The 19,042-nt window shown below is 41.9% G+C and overlaps 1 protein-coding gene across 1 annotated transcript in view; it reads left to right on the top strand.

Moving 5' to 3' along the window:
- Positions 1-19,042, top strand: part of LOC145404107 (beta-1,3-glucosyltransferase) — a 196,105-nt gene that overhangs the window by 126,611 nt on the left and 50,452 nt on the right. Inside the window, exon 8 of the mRNA XM_080275722.1 lies at positions 11,469-11,604. Coding sequence (XP_080131848.1) covers positions 11,469-11,604 — 136 coding nt within the window. The remainder of the gene's footprint in view (positions 1-11,468; positions 11,605-19,042) is intronic.

Here is a 19,042-nt window from a genome sequence, read left to right as displayed (position 1 = left end):
CGATGGTCCCACCTGGCTCCGTGTTCTCCCTATGCGGTGTGAGCATCAAACGTTTTCTATGGTATTATAAGTTTGGGAAACCAATGAAAGTAAGTAGAAATGAATTTATTACAAACATAAAAACATGTGATAAAAGAGTATATTGGATTTTATACAAAAATAGAGCAGAAATAACCATTGTACCATCGTGAGAAACGAGCAAAATCGGCCAACTTGGTTCCCATGAATCGCTAACATTCTAAAATCATGATACATATAATTTTTTTTACTTACATAATACTTCTACAATAACATTATACCATTTTACATTATATTGAACTGTTTTTACGTATTCACAGGCCTTTTGATAACATTTAGCGTAATGCTAGTGCTAATTTACGTAGTGAGTGAACTCGCTGTGACTGATGTTTCAACTCGTATTGTGCTTTTTCTACTAACATAATACCTTTCTAATATTATTATACACTTTTCAACTTTATAGAACTGTTTTGAGATTATTTCAGGCCTTACGTAAATATATAGCGTAATAATAGCGCATAGTAACACACACGGTGAAGTCGCTATGACAACTAATTCAACTTACAACCTATTTTTTTACTTATATAATTATTCTACACTAACATTGCACATGTAAACACTTGATATAATTGATATTACATCATTTCTGAACGTACGATGGAACTTAGCGTCATATTTGCGCGTACTTACACAGGGAGTGTTATCGCGATATCATTTGTTTCATCTTACACAAGTAATCAACTTATAAAATACCTTACTACTAACATTACAACATCATCCACTGTATATAATTCCTATCACATACTTACTGACCAGAATGTGGGTGTAATCGTGACATCAATTATGACAACTTACAGTAATGTTCAACTTATACGTTTTATTCATGCTAACATTACACCCGTTTCCACTTTATTTCCTTGCTATCACATATTTACTGACCAGATTTACACAGTGGGTGTAGTTTTGATAACAATTCTTTCCACTTACACTAATTCTCATCTTATACATTACTTTTCTGAAAAATAACACCCGTTTCAACTTTATATTTGACTTAGCACCTACTGACTGGCCTTACCATTACCATGAGCGTCATTTCGCCTTCCCACACAGTTTCAGAAGTGTACGAGATTATGGTATTCCTTGAAACAAGGCTGAAGGCACAACGCAACATTGCACTCGACACACTCGTATCTTGTGTCTTTTCTCTGCGTTGATGGTCTGACTGTCGAGTGCTTACATACATGGCAGCGACGCTGGGGTTTACGACGGTTTGGTTCGGAAGGGATTGCGCTGGGGTAGTGGCGGGCTGCAAGACGTAGGGGAGTCTGAGCAGCACGGGGGGCGCGGGGGCGGTGTGGGGGTCTTTCCTGGGCATGCTTGGCGATTATTTCACGTGCCAGCTCCCTCACAAACCCCTCAAAGGTCTCGGATACTCCGGTGGTCATTGCGTGCAGGTAGTGGGCATTCAGGACCATGATGTCGAGCAGGTGGAAAAAGAGTTTCTTGTACCACTTCATCGTTGTCCTGGCACAGTCAACACTTGAAATCATCGAGTCTGACTGATCAACTTGCCTCATGTTCAGATTATAGGCAAGTACAGACTCTGGTTTCCATACGTTGCGCCTCCTCTCGCTACGGTGATCCACGGAGTCTGTGCGGTGCATTAGGGGGCTGTGAACAGTTGATAGGAGGCAAACTTCCCTGTTGTGGTTCCACAGGGTTGCAAGGATGTTATTGGCCTGGAAGAAAACCACCTCATTCTTGTCAAGTTTCCTCCCTATCTTGACCATATGGCGACGGTTTCTCTTGACTGTACCACAGACTCCGGTGTCGTGTTGGTGGAGGAACCTAGCGAGAAGAGGGCTAGTGTACCAGTTGTCCAGGTACAAAACATTACCACGATGAAGGTACTCTTCTATCATTGTCTTCACCACGGCCCCAGAGAGTCCTATACTCCGATCTTCTATTATATCTGTCTGTGCGCCCGTGTACAAGACTATGTCTTGCACATAACCAGTCTTACAGTCACACATAACAAAGATCTTGAACCCGAAACGGTGTCTCTTGCTGGGTATATACTGCCTAAAGGAAATATTGCCTCTCCACAATACAAGACTCTCGCTATGACGAGGTCTCTGTAGGGATAAAATGAGGAGCGGAACATTTCCCGTAAATGATCAAATACCAGCCTAATTCTCCTCATTTTATCGGTGTTATGTGCATTGGCTGGATCATCTGCATCAAACAAGTGGAGGCGGCCGAGAATAAACTGAAATCTATTACGACCCATCACCTTTCCAAAGAAAGGTGTTAGGATGATTGGGTCCGTTGTCCAATATGCAGGAATTTGATTTTTCTTCACCACACCCATCAAGATTACCAGGGCCAAAAATAGGAACATCTCTGATATAGTCAATGTGAAAGTCATACTGTTCTGCATGCTTGCTTGTGGTTCCTAGGCGTTCACTTTCAAGGCGCTGGGATTGTGAAAATATATTCGTCTGTTCTACTATGCGCCCAACAAACGCCTCATCAAAAAACAAATTGAAAAAATCTAAACGTGACGACCCAGCATTTACACCTGGAGCCGTGCAACCTGACCGCCACTCCTCAGTGAACTGGTGAATGATGGGAGTAAAATTACTCCCATCCTCCCAGTTCCACGTGACACCACCGTCTCTAGCCACGTCACCATCGTCCCCTTCGTCAGGGTAGGGAGGTGTGGGTGGGGGGGGTGGTTGGGTTGGTGGAGAGCGGCGCCTCTCATCACTCGCACTTCTCTTCCCTCTCCCTTTTCCTTTACCCTTTCCCTTCCCTTTCTTTCCTTTCCCCACATCCCGGGGCTGTGGGGAGGAAGTTTGGGCATATTCAGGGGCGAAAGAAGTGCTGGGGAGTGACTCAACCTCCTCTCCCCTAGGCCTACGAGCACCACATGCTCGTGCTGCCTCCCTCCCACCAATGGCCCCTTCACCCCGCACTACCCCCACACCACTCTCACTTTCACCCCGCGCTGCCGCCACAACACTTTCCCTTTCTCCCAGCAATCCCACCACACCACTTGCTACTTCCCCAGACAAAGTACTTGAACCATACCTTAGGTGTCGTCTCGCTCCACCTTCTGATCCACGTGGTGATATTTTTTCCTTTCCCAACCACTCGGCAATATCACGTCCTAGCCCTCCGTCATCCTCATCGTCCTCATCCTCGTCCTGATCAGAATCGTGATGGAGAGATAGCTGTGCACGTGGTTGGGGAGCAGCCTGGCCTTCCCTTGCCTTACGGTATGTCACATACCGCGTTTTTCAGGGCGAAGGGACCTACTCATCACTGCTACTTATTTCTTCCTCTGGCTGGACGTAATCGCGATCCACCACATCATCATCGAGTGGAGAATCACTGTCTCCAGTGAAGGCTTCCAGGACGGATGCAATTTGCTCATCTGAGAGACCTTTCCGCGCCATGTCTGACCTGGGTCACTGCTGGCAGGTGAGTGACCAAGACAAGGGCGAGGGCGGGTCACGCGGGGTCTAGGATGCTGCCCGCCTGGCGGCAGGTAGGGGAGGCTTGGGTACCCGGGCGAAACGAAAATCTCCCGCGAATTTTGAAATTTGTGGAAATTATGAACCTTGCAATTGCAGGACGTTGAAGTACGTCCTCGGGACTGGCTGTGACAAAACGTGAGGACGTGGAAGTACGTCCTCGGGACGGCGCGGGTTAAGGGAGGAAACAGGGAAGAACCCCTGAATTATAGACCAGTGTCCCTAACCAGGATGGTCGCAAAATTGTGCGAAAGAATTCTGAAAGATGGATAAAATATGTGGAAGTGATTAATATTTTGGCTGATAGCCAGTTTGGATTTAGAAGTGGAAGGTCATGTGTTTCCAGCTTGTTGAGTTTTTACTCGAGCGATTGACGTGCTACAGGAGAGCGATGGTTGGGTGGATTGTGTGTATTTAGATTTGGAGAAGGCCTTCGACAAGGTACCCCATAAGAGACTAATGTGGAAACTAGAGCATATAGAAGGACTGAAAGGGAACCTCCAGGAATGGATGAAAGGACTTTTTGAGAGACAGACAAAAGAGGACAGTAATAAAGGATAGGATGTCTGGATGGAGGGAAGTAACAAGTGGAGTCCCACAGGGCCCAGTGTTGGCGCCAGTAATGTTCCTGATTTACGTAAATGATGTGGTAGATGGAGTGAACAGTTATGGAAGTCTGTTTGCTGATGATGCAAAGATCTTGAGGAAGGTAGAGGTTAAGGAGGATTGTAAAATGCTGCAGGAGGATCTGGATAGGATACACGATAGGAGCCGGATGTGGGAAATGAAATTTAATGCAAAGAAACGTAAAATATTGGAAATGGGTAAAAGTACCTAAAGGCCATCATTGAATTATTTGATGGGTAATGAACCAATCACAAAAGGAAGAGAAGAGAAAGATTTGGGAGTGCTGGTCCAGGACACATTAACAAGACAGTTAGAGAGACGTATAAACTCCTGACTAATATAAGAGTAGCTTTTCATTATATGGATGAGGAAATGATGAAATAATTGATAGTGGCCATGATTCGCCCCACGTTAGAATATGCAGCAGTAGTGTGGTCCCCACACAAAAAGAAAGATATAAACAAGATTGAGAGAATACAGTGAACAGCAACCAAGATGGTCCCCAGTCTGGCAAATCTGTCATACAGAGAGAGGCTGGAAAAGCTGGATTTGCCTTCCTTAGAAGAAAGGAGAAAGAGAGGTGACATGATTGCAGTATTCAAGACCATGGTGGGAGTAGATAAATTGACAAAGTAGATCTGTTTTTATGGGATAAGAGAATAACAAAAGGACACGGAATGAAATTGAAGAAACCAAGCTGCTTGAAGGATATCAAGAAATATAGTTTTCCTTATAGATGTATAGACCTGTGGAATAGCCTGGACAAAGAGATCGTCTAGTCTAAAAACTTAGACGAGTTTAAAGCTAAATTTGACTTATTGAGAAACAGAGATGGGACCCCACGAGCGTAGCTCATTTCCTGTATATCACAATTAGGTAAATACACACACACACACACACACACACACACACACACACACACACACACACACACACACACACACACACACACGAACGAACAGCCGGAGAGAGCAGACATCCCAGCCATCGCTGCTAACCTTAAGTAGTTTCAGGAATTTTGTCTGTCCTGTCTCCTAAGGTCTTGTCTTAAATTTAAAATAATGAAAGTTAATAGACTACCAAAAATGTGAAGATTTATTGGCTAGAATATACATGAATGTTTGTAGTTTTTTTTTTTCGGTAACAGCTGTTTTGGTACTTAACCAACATTAAACATGGCTGAAAATGTAAACAATGAGGGACTCGAATTTCAAGGATTTGATACAAATACCAATGTCATGGACTTGGTTAAAACATTAATTATGAGGATTAGTGAACTTGAAAAGAAAGTAGAGAATCTAATGATAAAGGATGTGTCTGAAAATACGGATACTACCATACAGAGTCTGATCCAATCCAATGAAACAGCGAATGAAGAGATTAGGAATTTGAAGCGGGAAAATGTTGAATTGAGGAGGAAACTAGAAGAGAGTACTAATAAAACGGAGAAGGTGAGTAATGTATTAGAAGAGCATAAGGCAAAGTGGGCATATGTAGAAGAAGAACAGAAAGAAGTGGTCAGCTTAAGAGAGATCATCCAAGAAGAAACGGAAATGAACAAGAAAAAAATGGAAGAAAATGTAGTGAAAATACTGAAGAAAAAAGAGAAAATAGTGAGAGAAACTGTAGAAAGGAACAGATGTGTAGTAATATTTGGAAACAGGGAAGAGGAAGAAAAGGTTTGGTTCGTAAGACTCGAGAGAGACATGAACCTGGTAAGAGGAATATTAGGCAAGATTGACCCCGAAGGAGACAAGTGGATAAAAGAAATTGAGGAAGTAAGGAGGATAGGGCCTTATAAGAAAGGGGAAACAAGACCAGTGAGAGTCAAGTTTACATCAGAAAGTGTAATAAATGAGATACTTAAAGTGACTTGGAAATTAAGCAAAGAGGCGGGGATGGAAAATATTATAATAAGAAAAGATCTGAATGAAGAAGAAAGAGAAGTTTTAAAATCATTAAAGGAAGAAGTAAAGGGAAAAAATGATAAGAGGACAGAGGAAGAATGTAATACTTTTTTTTGGAGAGTATTGGATATGAAAGTAAGGAAGTGGTATTTAAGGAAATAGAAGTGAAGGAAACTAAGGGGGATGTCTGTGAAAGATCAGAAGTTGAGGAAGTGGTACGGATAGAGAGTAGGAGAGAAGAGGGTATTAAAAACGTCAAAAATAATTTGAAGGTGATATATACTAATGTTGATGGTTTCATATCGACAAGGATCAAAATTAACGATTTCTTGAGAGAACATGAACCTGATGTCATGTGCTTTGTAGAGACCAAATTAAGAGAAGATATTGATGTTCATTTGGGAGATGGTAAATACAAACTGTGGGAGAAAAGACAGGAAAGAAAAAAAGGGAGGAGGAGTGATGATAGCAGTGAAGAACAACATAAATGTAGATACTGTGGAAATGGGAGAAGGCTGGGCTGAAGTGATATATATGAAATTAGAAACTGGAGAGAATGTTAAGAGAGATATGGCGGTAGTGTATGTTCCCCCAAAGACGAGAGCATGGAAGGATGACGAATACCATGAGATGTTGTCAGATATGGCTAGCTATTTGCAAAAAATAATTGAGAAAAGCAATAATATAATTTTAGTGGGTGACTTTAACTGTAAAGAGGTGAACTGGGAGGAATGGTACTCGGGAGGCGGCGAGGATTCATGGGGCACTATGTTATTAAAGCGAGAGAAGAGAAAGACTTGGGAGTGTTTGTCCAGGTTAGTTTGTCTCCTGAAAAACACATTAACTAGATAATTAGAGAGATATACAATCTCTTGACTAACATAAGAGTAGCATTTCATTATATGGATGAGGAGATGATGAAAAAATTGATAGTGGCCATGATTCGCCCCAGGGTGGAATATGAGGGAATAGTGTGGTCCCCACATTAATAGAAAGATATAAACAAGATTGAGAGAATACAAAGAACAGCAAGCAAGATGGTCCCTAGCCTGGCAGATCTTTTGTAAAGAGAGAGGCTGGAAAAGCTGGATCTGCCTTCTTTAGAAGAAGGGGGAGAGAGGGGCGACATGATTGCAGTGTTTAGGGCTATGATGGGAGTATATAAAATTGACAGAAAAGATCTATTTGCATGGGATGGGAGAGTAACAAGAGGACACGGAATGAAACTGAAAAAGCCAAGTTGCTTGTAGGATATCAAGAAATATAGTTTTCCATATAGCTGCATATACCTGTGGAATAGCCTGTACAAAGAGATCGTCCAGTCTAAAACCTTAAATGAGTTCAAAGCAAAATTTGACTTATTGAGAAACAGAGACGAGACCCCACGAGTGTAGCTCATTTCCTGTATATCACAACAAGGTAACACAATTAGGTAAACACACACACACACACACACACACACACACACACACACACACACAAATGTTTTAGTAAAATCCTTCAAAAAAGACAATGTTTTGTTTATTGTAGGTGGGGTGTGCATGCATCTGCATGGTCTGAAAGTGGAAGTTTAGGGGAGATGGTTGCAGATGGGGGCCAACTTCTGGGATTTTCCCACGTAAATTCCCCCATCCCTCCCCCCCTACATTTACTAGTCTGGGTCAGGGTTTATCTTTCTATGAAAATTATGGCCCACACAGATTGAGGGTCTACTGTACGAGGCACTCAAAGTCAGAAGAACAAATCAGCCAACCAATGCCTTTTGGATTCTATGATGCCAGATGGGACAAAGTACATAAAATAATCATATGGTTAGTTTAAAAGATATCATCATCATCTCAACCTCTGTTACCCACCTAAGGCTGTGGTGAGGTATGTTTCAAAAAGCAAAGCAAGAAAGAAAAAAAAATAGAGAGAGAACTATTAATAGCATGCCTTGTGAAAAGGTTCATACACACATTCATTCACCATTCAGTATCCTGGGATCCTGAATTTACCTCACTGAAACACTTTAAAAAATGAAGGGTAGATTTCAGGAAGGAGGATGGATAGATGGAGGAGGAGAAGGTAGGAAGGAAGGATAAGATGATAAAGGAGAGGGACTGGGGGAGGTAAGGAGATTCCAGGAAGAAGGATAGAGGGAAAAAGAGAAGGTTGTTTCTTTTTTGTTTCATTTTTGAAGGCTGCAACATGCTTGCATGCATCGGCCTTGGTCACCTAATGGTGGCCCATCATGCCGCTCGATCTATGGCAGCCTCCTTTTTTCAGTCCCTTAACGCTGAGGTCACACTTAATGACCTCGTCCCACATCTTTTTCGGTCTGCCCATCGCAACCCCACCCCCTATATTAACGCTTCTCACTTCTGCACCCACTTATCATCCCCCATCCTCTCCACACACCCAAACCACCTCAATATATCTCTCCTCATCACAATAGCAATACACTCCAGCCCCATCCTACCTCTCAACTCTTCCATTCTAAACCCAGTCCCCCAAGGCCTTGCACTCGGGGATGCACTTCACATCCACCTAATCACTGTCATTTCCGTACGTTTGAGCCTGCGAACATCCTCTTCCTTTACTGCCCAGGTCTTACTACCATACAGTATTACACTCCTAACACACTGTTGTTATTGAGTAACCCTAGCCAATTGGACCTATCAACCACAGGCAAGGAACTGCCTCTGAAGAACTGTTTCATGCAGTGTACCAGTGTTTCCACGTGGCAGATGGTGCCTCGCTGTGTTGAGCCACTGGGAAGAGTGTGGAGGTTTGGTTCACAGATGGATGTTGCATTTGTGTCTTCATATCATCCCTTTATTTGATTATATGGTTATCACCCAACATTGTAAATGATTTCCTGGGTTACAGGAAACCATTAGGCTTGTCACTCAGTGTACAGCTACCTGAAGTGGAAGAGGAGCAATAAAAAGTTACAGGAAAGATGGGAGAAGCAGAAAAAGAGGAGGGCAGCCTGAAAAAAAAATGATAAAGGTGAAGGAATCCATCCATCCATCATCCAGTCCTACATTGCCCCATGAGGAGCGTAGGAACCAGGGGCTAGGCAGTTGGTCCTGACATTTAAGATGAGAGTGACCAGCCTCATTCATCCCTGAGTGGCATTACATGAGCAATCAACCCCAACCACCCCTTGGATATAAACTTTCACCGGCTCAATCCAGTTGGAGTGCAATAATTACCCACTAAACCACCAGGTGCCAAAATTTGGTTATATGGTTACCACTCAGCATAGTAAATGGTGTCCTGGTGTTCAGGAAACCATTTGGCTTATCACTCAATGTAGAGTCACCCACAGGCAGAAGGAAGAGGAAAGAATGAAGGAAAGAAAGACAGAAGAGGGAGTGTAAAGTCACCCGTAGGCAGAAGGACAAGGAAAGAATGAAGGAAAGAAAGACATAGGCAGCATAATGTCAGGTGAATAAATGATGGCCACCACCACCTACCACCTAGCAAGACAGGGTAAAGTGAAGGAGTCCAGTAGGGAACACGTGGAAGGATTACCATTGAAATAGCAAGTATAAGAACTACAGTACTTTAGCAACTACAGTAAAACCTCATTATAATGGACTAATTGGGGCACAAGCTATTCTGAAAAAAGCGACATCTGGACTTCCCCCTGCTAACCCGGACTTTTTCCGATATATCAGACATTAGTCCGGATCGCCTCAAGGGTTTTTAAACTGTTGTCACTACCGTTGCAGTACTGTACTGTAATATACATTCACCGCAATAATCGAATGGTATCAATATATATAATAATGTTGTACTGTACACTGATAAACATGCTTCTGGCTTTATCAGACTTTTTCCAGTATGTAAGAATTTAGTCTGGTAGCTCCTCAGTTCTGATAAAAGTGAATTCCGGTGTATTGAAGTCTGTTATATTGAGGTTTTACTGTAGTTAAAGTTTCATTCCAGCAGTATTGGGTTCTCTGCTGATTACATATGAGGATATCTGTTGTATAATAATGTACTGTAGTAAACTGTATACCATGCTTAAAATATAAAATATTAAACTATTGAAGTTAAAAAATGGAAGAATGTACTGTTTGAATATTGATTCGCAAGAACAGAAATGTCATACTGTGCTTAGGTAATTAGGAAAGTTTTTATTTTTATTTTTTCACTGTTCAGTAATTAAATCAGGTGAAGATGTGGAATAGGATTTTTTTTTTTAAACATGCAAAACATCTCCTGAAGTCACTCTTCTTTTCTCTGCTTTTTTGCACTTGCCTCTATCTCATAAAGAAGTCATTGCCAAAATCCCTGAAAAGCAAGGTATACCTTTCCTATTCTAACATATGGATCAGAAACCTGAAGCCCAACTAGACCCAAGAATTTATCATCAGAGCATGGAGAGGAATGAAGAGTTAGGGTAAGATTGTTGTTGTTGTCGATCAAGCCCAGTCTGTAGTTGTGAGCCATGTGTGGATATAGTCTTCAGATTTGCAGGACAGGAATAGAACAAACTACTGTACCAACCACCAGGCCAGTATGATGCAAGATGGCAGAGGTCTTAGTCCTACAGGTTTTTACTGTTACTTCCATGACCTGTAGTTTTATGGCACATAAATTTATCAATGTCAGTCAGATTAGGTGAATACTGTTTACTACTCACTGCAAGCAGCCATTCTTACCCTAGGTGATAGAAAGGTGAGATTGAAACAGTACAGATTTCCATTACATACTAATTTTTGGCACATGGCATGTTAATTTAGCAATATCAGTAGAATAATGCAATTACCTTTCACTGTTCACTATTTTAGTTTGTCCACCTTAACTTGGCCAGATATTTTCATTCTTTTGCATATTATATTTCATAGTGTTCAAGGGCAGAATAATATAGTGCTACATCTCTGCATCCTTTCCATATCACATCTTTGTGACTAGGATCATATTCTGTTGCTAACTTCTTTTTACAGCTTAGCATTAAAGATGCAGAGGTAGCAATTTTAGGCCAAAATAAAAAGGACAGAATATAGGTCATTGCAGAGTAAGGAGAGGTCTGTTGTCTTCCAGCTGCATAAGTTCAGTGGCATACGTTTTTGCAGCATATGAATTTAATATTGTATTGTCAGCAGAGCAGTGCAGATACAGTACTGTTCATTTCTCGTTGCAGTACATTCTCATTATACGTTGCCCATTTTTCAGCTGAATCCATAATGAAATAAAGAAAACTGCCAAGTAAATTTTCATTGGTACTTATGAAGCTCATTTGCCGTTTCCTTCCAATGTACTTAACTGATTGTATGGAAAGATGAAATAATCTAGAACACATCCTAAGCCTATAATGAGGACTGTATATTAGTATCCAGATAACATAATTTCTCAACACAATTACCTCCCTTGCCGGCAGAAAGGTGAGGTTCGGACAGAGGATATCCACTTTGCTGTAAAGAGCTGCAGTAAATTCCACTCTGAGCGCTTGCCAGTGATACAAGACACTTGGTTGGGTGATGCCACAAACCATGCCATCTATAGTGACATTCAAGGTTGGTGAAGCACTGTGTGCAAGTTTTGACTTTATAATCACTTGAATTTAGGTAATGTCCTTTCTATTTTATTCTTTCCGCCACCAAGTATTTTTATTCAGTTTAAAAAAGGTTTCTTGTATTTTTAGGATTTTAAGACTTACTCCTCCAATTTGAATAGTCTACCCTAAGCTGAGTGAAATCATCAGGAGAAAGCAAAGACAGAATGAAGATGTCCCCAGGCTCATTGGATTCATGGTATCTGTTTTCCCATAACTGAGCTTGTCCTTGTTTAATTGAAACCATATTTACAGACTCCATATTTACACTCTCTGCAAAAAACCTTGATCCCATCACCCCTCTGAGACCTGTGAAGAACACATTTAAGGTAGGCTTAACTCCAACCATCTCCTGAGTTAATCCGGCTGTTAATGTTCATCTGGCAACACCCTGGACACTCCCAGACTCACTGATGCATGAGATTCGCCAGTGCTCGCCGAGCTGTCATCAGGGGAAGGTGTATGTTGTTGATGCTTTTGCTGCATAAATTCTCAGTTTCTTCCCTACATCTTACTAGTGTTATTTTTTCACCTGACACGTTCCAAAATGCTTGTAAAGTACTTGAGTGATGTAAAAAAGTAAAAAATATTAACTCTGATAGGCGAAAACATCACTTTAAAGTGACGTTTTCGCCTATCAGAGTTATGTTGAAGTTTTCAAGCTAAATATAGGAGAGTATCAAGGTTTTTGCAGTGGGTGTAAAACATTCTATGTCAGTTATATCCTGTATTTTAGAAACTCCCCAAGATATGAATGTAAAGAATCATATGCTGGAAATTAAATGCTGTTCTTACACCAGTGCAGCACTGAGTGGCCATCAGTTGATCATGCCATACTTAATAACTGACATCCATCCATCATCCAGTCCTTTGTTGCCCCACAAGGAGCATAGGAACTCGGGACTACGCAAGTTGGTCCTGACATTCAAGATGAGAGTGACCAACCTCACTCATCCCTGGGTGGCATTAACTGAGCAATAAACCCCGACCATAAAGCTACACAGGCTCAATCCGGCTGGAACACTTAAGTAGATTGTAGCAGCAGTCGAGCAAGGCAGTACTCCCAAGGTGGATGGAAAGCTGATGACAGGGAGAGCTGGAGCTCCTGTTTCATCAGCCCTCGGGACTAGTTCCTGACAATCCCCCTTTGCTGAACATTTTCAGTGTTTCAGTTACACAGAGAGTAGGCCAGCATCCTCTCCCATACAAGTTTCTCCAACTGTCAACATCAGTATACATGCACAGTACATACTACACTACCTTTTCTAAATTAAAGAAAAATGGCGAACTGTAACTATGCCTCGGAGTCCCCGGGGGGGGGGACCATAAATGTCCCCATCATCCGCTCCTCTCCTGGTGATGACCCTACATGACTGGAACCACTGTCTGCCTCGCTTCTTTTTCATATCTGCACCATTCGCGGCCTTTCCTCTAACTTTCTCTCAGTTGAACACCACCTCTCCTCCTCTAAACCTCACCTTCTCTTTTTAACAGAGACTCAGCTGTCTGAGGCAGCTGACAGCAAACCCTTTTCTGTATCCTCCTACTTTCTCTATACACATTTGAAAGCCAAAGGTGGCTGTTGTGTATATGCACGTAGTGACGTATCTTGCTCTCATGTTCCTGAACTTGATTCTTCTGAATTCTCTACTCTCTGGCTTTGGCTCATCTGTCATTCTCTGACTAATTATGTCTGCGCTGTTTACTTATCTCCTAATTCTACTGACTGTCAAAAATTCTTTGACTATCTTACTTCTACGATGGAACACATTCTATCCATTTCTCCTTTCTCTCAAATCTCCATTCTAGGAGATTTCAATGTTCACCACCACCTTTGGCTCTCCTCACCTTTCACTGATCCACCTGGTGAACAAGCCTACATCTTTTCTATCCTTAACCCCTTAACCGTGGGGCGTCACTTTCGTGACACTTGGGAGCAAGAGATCGTACCGCGGGGCGTCGCTTTTGTGATTCTGTGTTATTTTGAATTCACCCGGGCTTCCAAGTGGGGGCTTGTATCATCTATCAGTACTGCCAATGTCCAACACTAGTCAGCACTCCTAATCTCATCTGTACTCCCATCCATTGTTGACAATTTAGCCATTTCTCCCCGTTCTTGACTCCCCTCCCTACCCCCCCTCCATTACCCTATCCTCTCGCCTGCCCGGCCATGCTACGCTAAGTAAATCTTCCCTGGAATTTTTCACTGATTTCATCCATTGAAATAAGCCCTATGTCGTATTCTTATACCAAATAATATATACAAGAAAGAAATAAGGTAAGTGAGAGTGCCATACACCTGGAATTGGCTAATTATCACCTGACAACACCTCACGTGCATTCGTTCGCTAATTTTCGCTGTTTTTTTCCCCTTGAAATATGCCGTATAATCTATTTTCGTAATAAATATACATGTAAGGAGGGAAGGGAGAAGCCTAAGTGATATTTACATTCACCTGGAACTACCTAATTTATAATGTATTGTCTAGATTTCCTGCCAATCATATCAGTGCTGCACAAAGCTGTTTCAAGATTTAACATTGGTAGCTCTGATTATATATCTCCTAAGTAGGCCTCTAATCTATTTTCGTAATAAATATACATGTAAGGAGGGAAGGGAGAAGCCTAAGTGATATTTACATTCACCTGGAACTACCAAATTTATAATGTATTGTCTAGATTTCCTGCCAATCATATCAGTGCTAGACTTAGCTGTTTCAAGAAGTAATATTGGTAACTCTGAATAACCCCTAAACAGGCCTCCAGGCTGGCTCTGCGTTATCAGTTTACTCTCATCTTCCGAAGTGAGGGGACGTATGTTTCTTCTTGCTGACTTCAAGGCCTTTTTTCACCCCCATGCAAATGGCTCTGTGACCTTTACCCCCTACTAAACCTCGTGTGGAAAGAGGTAAAGGGCTGACAATTGATAAAAGAGTGACTACGATCTTTCTATTGAGTAAAATAGTGCAAGTGGAATTGTAAATAATGTGTAAATAATTTGTAAACAGCAAGTGAAAGTAATGAATGTAAATATACGTGAACAATGGAAAATAGTTTTATAAGTTATTTCAAGTGACAGTGCACAACACAGTGTAAATAAAATAGAAATGTAAATAACGTAAATAAAATAGAGAACGTAAATAGAAATGTAAATGAGTAGTATTATAAGAATACGAGTATATACCCTAGGAGTAATGAAAGTGAAAGTTTCACTCTAGCATGTCTGAATGCTATGAGTTATGAGAGTGAAGATGAAAGTGACATTCACTCTCAATGCCAGTATACAGGACGAGAAAGTGAATGCTACGTATTTTACTGAAAGAAATTGAATCCCTACAGTGACAATAAACTAATACTACTGAAGGAAACTTATGGATAAAGACTGTAGATATATATAAGTGTTATATAGTAATAGAAATATAAAGTGTGAGGGGTTTTATGAATAATAAATGACAGAGTAACAAAAGCAAACTAGTGCCAGTGCGACGATCAGACGCGCTCGTAATTTCCATTGCTTTCACAGTGTTTTTTTTTTTGAGTATGGATCCCAAACTACTTGAAAATTGTAGAATAGTGTTTATAGTGTTTGTATCTGGCTGTGGTAATCATATTACGGGTTGTCGGGAAGTGTAAAGTGGAGACTTCGTTACCCTACTTCAGAGGTCTCCACAAGTCCTACGGTAACCGACGAAGGCTCAACAATCATTCCAGGAGAAAGCTGAAGGTATGTGCCATAAGCATATGTAATTTTATTATTCTAGGACTAATAACTGATTTTTGGCAAATATTTTTTGAGAGTCTGTCGGAGCCCAAATAACCCCGCGGCACACGCAAGTCATTGGTAAACAAGCCCGCGGTGTAGGGGTTAATAACCTAGAGCAGCTTGTACAGCACCCTACCCGTATCCCTGACCACCTTGGAGAGAGCTCCAACATACTTGACCCCTTCATTACAGCTAATCCTTCTGCTTACAGTGTTAATCATTTCTCTCTGTTGGGCTCCTCTGATCATAACCTTATTACCTTAACTTCTTCTATCGCTCTGATACGCCCTGTGGACCCTCCAAGGAAACGTTGTCTGTGTCACTTTGAGGCTGCGGATTGGGAGGCCCTCAGGCAGTACTTCTTTGATTTTCCCTGGAATGATTATTGTTTCCATGGCTAGGAGCCGTCTGAGTGTTCCTTGTGCATTATGGAGGTTATTCTCTTGGCCATGTAAGCATACATTCCTTTCTCATATCCTTTGACTAATGCAAGAAAGCCTTGGTTTAATCACGCTTGTTCTAATGCTGTCCGCAACAAGGAGAGGGCCTATAAAAGGTACTGGAGCCAACTCACCCCTGAATCATATCTTTTTTATGTTTCTGCCCAGAATCGCGCTAAGTCTGTTCTTCGCTCTGCTAAAAATAACTTCATCCTTACTAAATGCTCTCAACTCACCTACTCAAATTTTCCCACTCCTTCAGGCACCTTGCCAAAAACCTTTCTAACAACTTTACCTCATCATCCTTCCCTCCTCTTTTCTGCTGTGATGGCTCTGTAGCTATTTCTTCTACTGATAAAGCAGATCTCTTCACTCAGACTTTCTCCTCCAATTCCACCTTAGACGATTCTAATACTGTTCCTCCATCACTTCCCCCCTCTGACTTTCTCATGGCTGACATTAAAATTTCTTCAGCTGATGTATTTTCTGCCATCAGTGGCCTCAATACTAACAAGGCATGTGGGCCTGATGGAGTTCCTCCTGTTGTCCTCAAGAACTGTGCTTCTGTGCTTACACCCTGCCTTGGTAAACTCTTTTGCCTTTGTCTTTCAACTTGTACTTTTCCTTCTTGCTGGAAGTTTGCTCTCATTCAGCCAGTCCCAAAGAATGGTGACCATTCCCAACCTTTTAACTATCGTCCAATTGGTTTAACATCCTGTGTCTCAAAAGCCTGTTCTTAACAGAAAAATTTTAAAGCATCTTTCCTATCACAGCCTTCTCTCTGATTGTCAGTATGGGTTCTGTCAGGGACGTTCCACTGGCCATCTTCTTACCTACCTTTCAGACTCCTTGTCATCCTCCTTTCGGGACTTTGGTGAAAGCTTTGCCATTGCACCTGACATCTCAAAAGCTTTCAATTAAGTCCTGTTACGGTTTCTATCCTTCTATCTGTGCCTTCATCTATAGCTTCTTTTCTGGTCATTCTGTGGCTGCTGTTGTAGACAGCCATCTTTCTTCTCCTAGATCTGTCAACAGTGGTGTTCCTGAGGGTTCTGTCCTATCAACCACCTCTCTTTCTTTTATTCATCAGTGACCTTCTAAGCTGTACATCTAACCCCATCCATTCATACACTGATGATTCCACCCTTCACCTTTCCTTTCGGTTTCCGCAACGTCCATCTCAGCTGTCACTTCAATGACCAAGGGATAAGGCTATGGCACACCTAACCCTATCCCATGAAGGGAAGAGCGTAAATTCTGGCTGTGTGTGTAACTCTCGCTCGAGAGCTTTCAGAAGTGTCGCGTAGAGATATTTTAATTCTAACGCTTGTAGGTAGACTGCGAGATAATGCTGAATTTATGTGTACGGTGTGTCGGGGTGAGCAGGTGGAGATTGTTAGACGTGAAAGGATTGAACTTGCCGGTGAATCTCTTGAGTGTGTGGAAGAGTTTTGTTATTTGGGAGACATGTTGTGCGCTGGAGGTGGGGCTGGAGCTAGCTCTGTGGCTAGGGTGAGAAGTGGTTGGAAGAAGTTCAGGGAGTTCTTGCCTTTCCTGACATTGAGAGGACTCTCCCTACGTGCTAAGGGGTCTTTGTATGCAGCATGTGTTAGGAGTGTAATGCTGTATGGTAGTGAGACCTTGGGAGTGAAGGAGGAAGATGTACAGAAATGACAATGATTAGGTGGATGTGCAGTGCATCTCTGCATCCAAGGCCTGGAGGGGCTGGGTTTACGATGGGAGAGTTGAGAGGTAGGATGGGACTGGAGTGTATTATTGTTGTGATGAGGAGAGGTAGATTGAGATGGTTTGGACATGTGGAGAGGATGGGGGATGATAATTGGGTGAGGAAGGTGAGAAGTGTTAATATTGGGGATGGGGTTATGAGGGGTAGACCGAGAAAGACATGGGATGAGGTCATTAGGTGTGACCTCAGGGTTAAGGGACTGAACAGGGAGGCTGCAATGGATCGTGCAGTGAGGAGAGCCGCCATTAGGTGACCAAGGCCGACACATGCAAGCATGTTGGAGCCTTTAAAAACAAAACGAAACGAAAACGAAACGTAGGAAAGTTACTATTCATCATAGAAAGGCCACTTTGGTCTCATTTTGGAGATGAAGAGTTTTACTCTGTCGTACATTGTCCGAAAAGACAATATATACAAAATAAAATGCAAAAAAGTGAGTTGAAGTTAGCTCACATGCTAAAGTTTAACACTGTCCTTTAAAAAAATATTCTCCAAAAAAAAACTATTCGAGAAGTAATAATATTTTTTGCTTCAGTACGTAGCAGAATAAATTTCCTTTCCAATAATGCATTTTTTGTTGTATTTTCCTAAATAATAATTCCACATATGTGCGAGAAAAAGAAGCATAAGTGTTCAGTGAGAGGTCAAGAGGTGTACATCCCACCTGTGAGGAACCTCACACCACACTGAGCCAAGCAAATCAATTGAGCACACACGCACCTTCTGTGGCAGGCTTAGCCACGCCCAATTTTGCCCGTCATCCAACAAAAATGACGACTCCCTAAATATTTCTTTAGAGATTACATCAGATGACAGGCAGAGTCGTCATACTGACGTCAGAGGTTGACAAATGCATGACGACCCAGGTCATCATTGGTAAGTCTAAGGGTTAATGTCTGACTTGGCTCGTATCTCTGACTGGGGTAAAAAATAATCTTGTTTTTAATGCATCATAGACTCAGTTTTTACACCTATCAACCCGTCAAAATTTTCCACAGGAGTACCCACTAATGTTTAACCCCTTAACCGTGGGGCGTCACTTTCGTGACGCTTGGGCGCAATGGGTCATACCGTGGGGTGTCACTTTCGTGATTCTGTGTTATTTTGAATTCTCCCGGGCTTACAAGTGGTGGCTTGTATCATCTATCAGTGCAGTACTGCCAATGTCCAACAATAGTCAGCGCTCCTAATCTCATCTGTACTTCCATCCATTGTTGACAATTTAGCCATTTTTCCCCGTTCTGGACTCCCCTCCCTACCTCCCCTCCATTACTCTCTCCTCTCGCCTGCCCGGCTGCGCTGCGCTAAGCAAATCATCCCCGGAATTTTCCACTGATTTCATCCATTGACATAAGCCCTATGTGCTTTTCCTATACAAAATAATATATACAAAAAAGAAATAAGGTAAGAGATAGTGCCATACACCTGGAATTGGCTAATTATCACCTGA

Source organism: Coenobita brevimanus, chromosome 62, assembly GCF_032717465.1.
Source record: "Coenobita brevimanus isolate Jiangsu-jjx chromosome 62, ASM3271746v2, whole genome shotgun sequence".
In the NCBI taxonomy this organism is placed as follows: domain Eukaryota; kingdom Metazoa; phylum Arthropoda; class Malacostraca; order Decapoda; family Coenobitidae; genus Coenobita; species Coenobita brevimanus.
The sequence above is the reverse complement of the archived record's forward strand: the minus strand, read 5'-3'. Positions and strand labels throughout refer to the sequence as shown.